This window comes from Euleptes europaea, chromosome 1 (genome assembly GCF_029931775.1).
Source record: "Euleptes europaea isolate rEulEur1 chromosome 1, rEulEur1.hap1, whole genome shotgun sequence".
Lineage (NCBI taxonomy): Eukaryota > Metazoa > Chordata > Lepidosauria > Squamata > Sphaerodactylidae > Euleptes > Euleptes europaea.
The window spans coordinates 99777121-99786612 of NC_079312.1; the positions used below are offsets into that span (position 1 = coordinate 99777121).

Genomic DNA, 9492 nt, shown 5'->3' on the forward strand with positions numbered 1-9492 from the left:
CAGTTCAGTGACTGAAAAGATATACTCAGCTCATAAGCCAGAGCGCAGACAGCTGTTTTAGGAGCATCCCAAGGCTAGAATATATCCACTGTGGTTTTTAAAAAAAACTTTTTCTTTGAACAGCACTCCCTCCCACACACATGATATTTCCAGCTGTAACATAAGAAAGGCCATGCTGGATCAGACCAAGGCCCATCAAGTCCAGCCGTCTGTTCACACAGTGGCCAACCAGGTGCTTCTAGGAAACCCACAAACAAGATGACTGCAGCAGCATTATCCTGCCTGTGTTCTACAGCACCTAAGATAATAGGCATGCTCCTCTGATCCTGATCCGTGAAGAGCAGGTGCTTGAGAAGCCCAAAGCCAGCTTGAGCATCCAGAACAAGTCATGTGGTTATTTGGATGCTGGCTGTGGTTCGTACTCCACCCCTAAAATAAGCAAAGCCCAGCTGTTATGATTTTGTAGGCATTCTATATTTTTCTCCTATCTGCAAAGGATAATTTTTAGGCATTTTATTTGGTGAGATGTAATTTTTGAAACCGCTGTGGCTGTAGTGTACAAGGCTAAGCCAACAGTTCCTTTTCTTTTCTTTCTTTCTTTTTGTGTGTGTGTGTGTGTGTGTTGGTAACAGTTTTTCAAACGAAGGGTCTCGCTTTAGAAGCAATGTTGCATTAGCTTGCTTTATCAAATTTGTGAGTTACTTCTTGTTAGCATTTGTAATTTCAGGTAAAGCAGAATGTGATGTGTAATTCCGCATTTGTTTCAGAATGTGGACTCTGAAAAAGAAAAGGAATTAGAAAGACAGGCTCGCATTGAAGCAAGCTTGCGTGAACGTGAGAGAGAAGTTCAGAAAGCTCGCTCTGAGCAGACAAAGGAAATTGACAGAGAACGAGAACAGCACAAACGGGAAGAGGCCATCCAGAATTTCAAAGCTCTTCTGTCTGACATGGTGAGGATTCTTTGATTTAAGATTAACAAGGGCAAGCATGCTTTTATGTTTAAGGAAAGTATAAAGTTGTATTTTTTTAATCGATTAGAGTTAACATTGAGTAACAACAAAAGAGTTTTCGTGGAACAAAATGAATGTTGTGAATGAATAATACATCCAGTGGAAAGGACCACCTGATGAGGAAAGCAAAAACCTCTGGGTAGGATCCAGAGATCCCTGGGTGCAAAGACTGCAGGTTTTTTGTATATTCCTGCTTCCCGATAGCTTTTTCCACCCCTAGGAAAATTGATTCTGGGATGCAGGACTTGTGTAGACTAGTAGCCACTCTTCCATCACCACAGCTCCGCTGACATAAAAAGCTGGGAGAGTCATTTCATCTCCTTCCTCCTCCACACTGCAGCTCCACAACCCTGGAAATAAACTTTCTTGGGGTTAGATGGAACTGCTGAGATGAGGAGAATGCAGGAAAAATTTGCAGCTGCCATCCCTTTCCTTTGATGGATTGCTGCAGCTAATCCTTTGCCTCCCTCAAGAATATAGGCAATTTCCATTAATCCATTTTATTTCTGTCCTGTCAGCACACACTTTCTGCATGCTTTAAACTGTTTTTGTAAACATGAAAGCTTGTTTTGTTTTGTTTTTTAAGTAGCATTGTGGGTAATTTGCTAAATTCCTATTCAGATCTAAAGCCCCAGTTTTTGCAAACACACAGAAGTAAGATTCTCAATATTTAGCCAAACATTTGAAGTGTGTCTTTAATCAGTAACCCTTATGTATGGTCATATGAACTTTTTTCTGTATTAGGTGCGATCTTCAGATGTGTCATGGTCCGATACGAGAAGGACACTGCGTAAAGATCACCGGTGGGAATCTGGTTCCCTACTGGAAAGAGAAGAGAAGGAAAAACTATTTAATGAACACATTGAAGCACTTACAAAGAAGAAGAAAGAGCATTTTCGCCAACTGCTGGATGAAACTTCATCAGTAAGGGAAATGATTTTGCCTGGGGTTTGTGTAATCTTCCAGTTCATTTTCAACTTAAATGTATTTCTTCAATTTACATTTGTTTCTTCAGAATGACTGTTTAGGGCAAGCCTTGATGTATTTTCTTCGGATCTGGGAGCCAGCCTCATTTGTCACCTACCCTAAGACATCACCCCCTCCCCCACATTACTAGATCCACCACATGTTGGGTGGTAAAAGTTGTTTCAGGAAATGCTGGGGTGTCTTAAGTTGTTTATTTTCAGACCTTCCTACAACTTTGGAAGATGGGATTGTGGGCATGGGGGGTGGGTAGAACCACTCAGTTGGCCAACTGGGAGGTGACCCCTTGAATTCTCTTTTCTAAGCATAATGGCTTGGATCTCGTATCTTTGGTCAGCGTGCCCATCTCTCCAAGTGCTGTGGAGTTAGGCTTCCACTGCACAGCTTGGTTTCTCCGGTGCTAGGCACTTCTGTTTGCACAACTCCCATATGGATTTCAGTGAGCCGCTAGCACAAAAGAAATTGAGCTCCACTGCAGAGGACTGCTTCCACAGTGCCCTGATGTAGGATCCAACACAGTATGAATAAGCTTTACTAAGAAGAAGTTGCAGACAAAATTCTGTGCAAAAATTACCTGCCTTTTTTTAAAAAAAGGAGATTGTACAAAAACAACTCCTGTTTTTTATTTGTTTAAAGAAACCATCTGCAAGGCAGATGACAAAGCATCCCAGGCCTCCTGTTGAGTCCAGTGACGCTTGCCCCAAAGTAAACATGTGTAGGGTTAGGCTGTCACACGGTCTTACTTGACTCCTAGTACTCTGCTACTTCAGCTCCTGAGCCCAGAAAGTAATTTGAAAAGTATAATGGAAAGGAAGGATGAGGACTTCTGCATTCCTCCCCTTCTCCCGGCTGCACAACTAACTGCAGACACACACTCTCAACCTTCTCAACACCCATCAGTTCCATTTTCCTTTAGTATATTAGGTGTCAGTTCTAACAATTAAATGCAAGCCAATAAAGAAGAATGAAATAATCCGTTTCTATCCATTTAAAGTTTTTTGCTATATGGATAAAGGTAGTCATCAGCTTACTGATCAGCAGTGCATGTATAGATTTACATTCTGCTGAATTACGTACTTCATATTTTTAAAACGATATAAACATTCTCTTTAGTTTCTCAGCTTAAGTAATTTTAAAAGATTGGCACAATGAAGCAACATGGAGGCAATAATGCAAACAAATGGAATAGTGAAGCTGTGTTGCCCTGATACATGAGCTAAGGTTAACACTCATGACTCTCCTTCCTTTCTTCCCTTCATTTAGTATACAAAAAGCATGATGGGGTCACATGAGTTGTACCCCCCTCCCACTGTAATATGTGGGACCAGAGAGTATCGGCTGTGTGTGTTCAGCAGCAGGAGGGCATCTGCTTTTGCGTGCCAATTCCTGGATTGAAACTTCTTCTATATGCCTACTAGATGAAGGGAATTTTGCATGTCTGCAACAGCCTCTACTACAGGCTGCGGTCACTTGTCTTTGTGCATAGATCCTCCCTTGTTTGATTGGGGCCCATCACTTGAACATCCTCTGTCAGGTACTGGACATTTGTCAGGACAGCACTGTGTGATTGCTCTTCATATACCAGTTTGTAATGTTTCTGTTTGTCTGTTTTAAAAGATTACCTTAACATCAACATGGAAAGAAGTGAAGAAAATTATCAAAGAAGATCCCAGGTGCATTAAATTCTCTTCCAGTGACAGGGTAAGAATCCCCCATGATGGTGATTTTAGGTTTTTCATGTGTTCTTAAATCCAGGCATATTTTCCTCTCTGCTTTCATCTTTGTAGTTTTTCTCCCTCTCCCATAATACTAGAAGACGGGGTCATCTGCTAAAGCTGGAGGGTGAGAGATTCAAAACCGATAAAAGGAAGTATTTTTTCACACAATGCATAGTTAAATTGTGGAACTCCCTGCACCAGGATGTGGTGATGGCTGCCAGCTTGGAGGGCTTTAAGAGGGGAGTGGACATATTCATGGAGGAGAGGGGTATTCATGGCTATTAGTTAGAATGGATACTAGTCATGCTGCATACCTATTCTCTCTAGTATCAGAGGAGCATACCTATTATTTTGGGTGAGGTGGAACACAGGCAGGATGGTGCTGCTGCAGTCGTCTTGTTTGTGGCTTCCTAGAGGCACCTGGTTGGCCACTGTATGAACAGACTGCTGGACTTGATGGGCCTTGGTCTGATCCAGCATGGCCTTATGTTTGTAAGGTTATGTAATTATGCGTTTAGCATCTAATAACTGCTCTCGTAAAGTTGTACCGATGATTACTTCCTGTTTTTATTTCAAACAGAAAAAACAAAGGGAATTTGAAGAGTATATAAGAGATAAATATATTACAGCCAAAGCGGATTTCCGGACACTTTTGAAAGAGACCAAATTTATAACATACAGGTATGTATCCTGATGCAGTGCACAGTCTTTTAAATACTGTTTTCTGTTTTCTTTTTTACATTTATGTCGGGTATCTAACTAGTTTTCATAAGCTGCAATCCTGTGTACCCATATTTGTAAGTCTCTTAATTCATTGGGAATTGTGTCCTTCACTAGGACTTGCTTCCAAGTAAACAAGCACTGGCAGCCCTTGAGACTGAAGGTATCAGTTTCCCTGCAAACCAGATGCAGTACAGGCAGTGGCAGCATGGGTTTGCTTGTTTTTGTTTTTCCTTAACACTTGCTTATCCTTGCTGTTGTGGCTCACTCTAACCTGAAGGCATATATCTGCAGGTGAAAGGGGGTATTGCAGTATCTTGTCCTTCATCATTTGGCCGATTTGATTACAATGTCAAGAGATACAATTTTTTAAAATGTATTTACCAAATTTATACCCTGCCTGTCTGCCCTCATAGGGCAAACAAGGCCGCTGATATATTAAAACATACATAATAAAAACACCTCTGAAAAACATTAAAACAACAGTTAAAACAAAGGGCAGGAAGGGGGGATCACTGAGAGAAAGCGAGGCGAAACAATACTAAGTAGAAGTTGGCAACAGAAGGGGACAGGTGAATCTCTCTGGGGGGAAAGGTTCCATGACCAAAAAGGCCCTCTCCTGGGTGGCCATCTGCCTGATCTCAAGGGCATCCCAAGCAGGAAGATGACCATAGCGTTTGGATAGGTTTGTAAGGCAGTCCTTCAGATATGCTGGTCCCAAGCCATATAGGGCTTTAAAGGTCCACACCAGCACCTTGAATTATGCCTGGAAACAGATTGGGAGCCAGTGTAGATGGGCCAAGACTGGAGTGATACGGTCCCTATGTCCCACTCGTCAACATCCTGCTTTCAACATTCTTCACCCACTGAAGGCTCCAAATACTTTTCAAAGGCAGTCCTACATAGCATGCATTGCAGTAATGTAACCTAGATGTAACTCGGGCATGCACTACAGGGACCAGATATTTTTGCCAAGGAAAGGCCACAGCTGCCATCTGCTTATCCAGCAGTTGGCCTGTGTCCAAAAGCTCCCCCAAACTACAGCTCTGTTCCTTCAAAGCGAGCGCAACCCCATCCAGAGTGGGTGACCCCTGAAATCACAGGAAAGACCTTCAGCTCACCAATAGTATTTCCATCTTGTCAGGATTAGGCTTCAGTTTATTAGCCCGCATCTACTACAAAACTTCCTTCAGGCCCCTGGTGGGTGGAATTGCTACAGGATGGTGTTGTGGTGGGTGAAATGCTACCAGGACTTTTACCTACTGTATCTAGTGCCTGACTACTTGCATGATGGTATCCCCTACACTTAATTTCAGATCCAAAAAGTTGATTCAAGAATCCGACCAGCATCTGAAGGATATCGAAAAGATATTGCAGAACGACAAACGCTATTTGGTACTTGACTGTGTGCCAGAAGAGAGACGCAAACTTATCGTGTCCTATGTAGATGACTTAGATCGCAGAGGTCCCCCTCCACCTCCCACAGCTTCAGAACCTACAAGACGAACAACAAAATAGTTATAATGTACTGTTGAGGAAGAGTATCTGTTAAGTCAAGAAGCTTGCATGAGCCATCTGTCAGGTTTAATCATATACATTACCATGAACTTACTGCAAAACCATCCAAGGAGCAGAGGAAAAGCAGCGTTTGTGAACATAAAGCAGTCGCAGTACAGAGAGAATATATGCATTATTGGTGCTTTTTCTCTTTGTCGCATGACTGACAAATATCCTAACCATGCAGCTGTTTCCAGTGATTTTTAGGTCCTACAACAGTGCGATATCTGTGTACAAGATGTGGATGTTGGTAGCATATGGAGTCATTCTTCTCAGCAGTGTTATGTGTGAAAGCCTTGGAATGATTGATATTTGTGGTCTGAAGTTAAAAACTACAAGAGTACTGCATATGTCCTAATGGGAGATCTAAGGTCAGGCACTCTGATGATTAAACTATTGACTGCTGAAGGCACAGGAAGATTATGTCCCTCCGCAAACCTGAAAATATAGGGCCTAATTCTTTATTCGTGTGGCCTTTCCTATATAAATCAGAAATAACTCCATTAATGTCATACCCAGCATGAGAGGAGAATAAACCTTGCAGAGACCAAATTGAATAAACACCTTTTGATCTTGTTCACAGGCCTGCTTTGATCCCCCACCCCCCATTATAGGCACAATCAAGTTGCTTTGCCCAGTAGTCTGGTAATGTTTTTTTGCTGTAAATTGGAAATAGACACACACACAAACCCCAGTGTGTTTCTTCCCAAGATAGCACGGTTGTACAAAAACACCTTAATTTACCATAAAGTGGTCTCTACCAACCTCTGAATTAGACTATGGATTTTCCTTTCTGGATATTTCTTGTAAACTATATTCCTGTTTAGAATGTTCAACTTGTGTTTCTAAAGTTTAATTTTGAAATGTTGGGATTGTTCGGTTTATGTATTTGAACGAAAATAAACCAACCCTTTTTATATATGGATTGTATATGCTTAGTAATGGTTTATTACATTCTAATTGAATGCTTATTTTGCATGTTTGGCAGTATGCAGTCACATATTGGCCATGGAATAGTTTGAGGTTAATTGGTGTCAAATCTCAAGTACTGTAGATGTCAGAGCATTAGAGTTGTGCCCAAATGTAATATAAGTTTAATGGATCATAGGATCATGATCATAGTATCAGTCAGGTTTTGCCTTTAGAGACGTAGGTTGCGAGATCCTGCTGTCATTAATGTTGCAGCTCCTTTCTTATAAGTTGTGTCTTAAAATGTGAGTGGATTTCCTTATTTGTAGTTAATCTGTTTATTCGCTGGGCTGGATATTTGACTACTAATCAGCCACTCTAGCTTGAATTTAAAAGGAAGGAAGCAACTTAACTTTTTCAAAATTGTACCGCTGCTGCTACTAGGTAGCATGTAAAACTTGGTCAGAAGTCTTCACCAGAAATAGTTGTTTCAGTCTTTATAACATATTTGTGTCTCCCTTTTTTTCTTTCCCCTGAATGTGAGAGCAACCCAGAAGACAAATCTGGCCAAACAGAATAATATACCATTTTCCTGTATTTTCCTTACAAGTTGGAAATCAAAAATACTTCTTAATTTTTAAGAACTACAACACACTTTAGCCTCAGATGCTTATTTTAAAACGTATAATAAGCATATGTATATATCAGTCCAACTAAATGAATTCCATCAGGGGTTTTTCTTCAAAAACTCAGGACCATTTTCACTAGTTAGTATCCATGGGGTTATTTGCCACAAGCATTTTTGTCATCTTAAACCTTGTTCACAGACTGCTCTTCGAACTGTATTTCTCAAAGGATATTTGGATGTTTCCCTTCAATCACCACAGAGGTCACAAGAGAGATGCTTGTCATTGGTCATCAGCATTCTAATTTGGAGTGGTCATAAAGTTCACAGCTTGAATCTTACCTTTGCTAAAGGTTTAATTTTACTAACTTGGCTCTAAAAGGGAAAAGGGAAATAGTCAGCAACTGTTACTGTGTTTGGATCAAATACAGCCCAAATAATACATTGCTGGAAGAGCTTGATTGCATACCAACTGCATAAGCTTATTAAACGCAGAGTTGGATCCAGAGGGTCCATTTCACTGTGAGCAATATTTTATGGATGATGATTTCATTGTATGGACTTCTTTCTCCAGTGCATGATTCCTCCGTTAGTGAAAGGAAATCACTGAGTCTAAACCATAGGGTTTCACAAATAATAAACCAATACAGTTACAATCAAACTAAAAACCAGCATTAAGTGTCATATTGGTGACAGGTTCTGTGTTCTGCACAAGCGTGTGCCTTTACTGAAACCTAACTCTTTATAAAGTTTTTAAACTACCATGTTTTACTACAAATGTGCAATATAAAAGTTATCTGGGATAACAGTATTTTTATGAGCATCAAAGAGCTGCACCACAGGAACTCTTGGAATAATAAGGGTCTGGAGCATATATTCAGAGCTGTTACTCCCCTGTACCACTTTGTCGTATTTTAAGCGATTTCTACATCCGTATACCTAATTCTCAAGGGGGCCCATCTGGACACTTAAATCCAGAGACTGAGGATATGATCAGACAAAACATCTTTCTACAAACCTGAAAAAGACCTAGGTTTGCAGACATATCTGAAATCAAATGCAAGCAAACAAACAAAAAGGGGCAGTTAAAACCCTTATTTTGGTAGACGCAGTGCCTGTAGTTTTAAGAAACAAATGCCCTCAGTAGCTGTTGCTGGACAACTACAGCAGTAATGCCAGCTTTCAAGTCTTGGTGTCTGACAGTAAAAGGAAGGTACGGGGTCTTTCAAGGCCTGTTTTGGCATTTAAAGGAGGACTCTTCAGGGCCAGCAGCAACCACCAGGTGACCTGCTACCAGACAACTTGCATGACTTACCTGGGCCCAGCTGCTTGCTACTGTTCCGACAGCAGCAACCTCACAGTTTGTGTCATGTGGTGTTTGGAGTTTCAGATTAGGATCTGGAAGACACGGGTTCAAATGCCCACTCTGCCACAGAAGCTCACTGAGTGACTGGGCCAGTCACACATTCAGCCTAACCTGCTTCACAGGAGGATATTGAGGCTGCTAGGAGGAGGGAAAGAGGAAATAGCGTGGGGAAGATTATACAAGGGAAAGTGAGGTGTTTCCCACAAGACCATTCAAGCTCCCTACCTTGCAACTGGGTCCAGCCTGTCCAGACTCAGCCAGTACCGTGCTACTAGGCCCAGCCCAGCCTAGCCTGGCAACTGGCACAGTATAACTCTGCTAGAGGATAAAGCCAGTGTGGTGCAGTGGTTAAGAGCAGTGGTTTGGAATGGTGGAGTCTGATCTGGAGAACCAGGTTTGATTCCCCATTCCATTGGCAGAGGCTAATCTGGTGAGCCGGGTGACCTTGAGCTAGTCACAGCTCTTAGAGCTTTCTCAGCCCCACCTACCTCACAGGGTGTCTGTTGTGGGGAAGGGAAGGTGATTGTAAGCCGATTTGATTCTCCCTTAAGTGGTGGAGAAAGTTGGCATATAAAAACCAACTTTCTAAAAGTTTTTTCTTCT

General features: G+C 41.5%; 1 protein-coding gene across 8 annotated transcripts in view; it reads left to right on the top strand.

Moving 5' to 3' along the window:
• The window catches only part of TCERG1 (transcription elongation regulator 1), a 60334-nt gene extending 53420 nt beyond the window's left edge, over positions 1-6914 (top strand). For all 8 annotated transcript variants that reach the window (XM_056862783.1, XM_056862791.1, XM_056862800.1 and 5 more), the window contains 5 exons: positions 768-950; positions 1755-1934; positions 3612-3695; positions 4293-4393; positions 5749-6914. In XM_056862783.1, the coding sequence (XP_056718761.1) occupies positions 768-950; positions 1755-1934; positions 3612-3695; positions 4293-4393; positions 5749-5950 (750 nt within the window). In that variant the 3' untranslated portion in view covers positions 5951-6914. The remainder of the gene's footprint in view (positions 1-767; positions 951-1754; positions 1935-3611; positions 3696-4292; positions 4394-5748) is intronic.
• The last annotated feature ends 2578 nt before the right edge of the window (positions 6915-9492 follow it).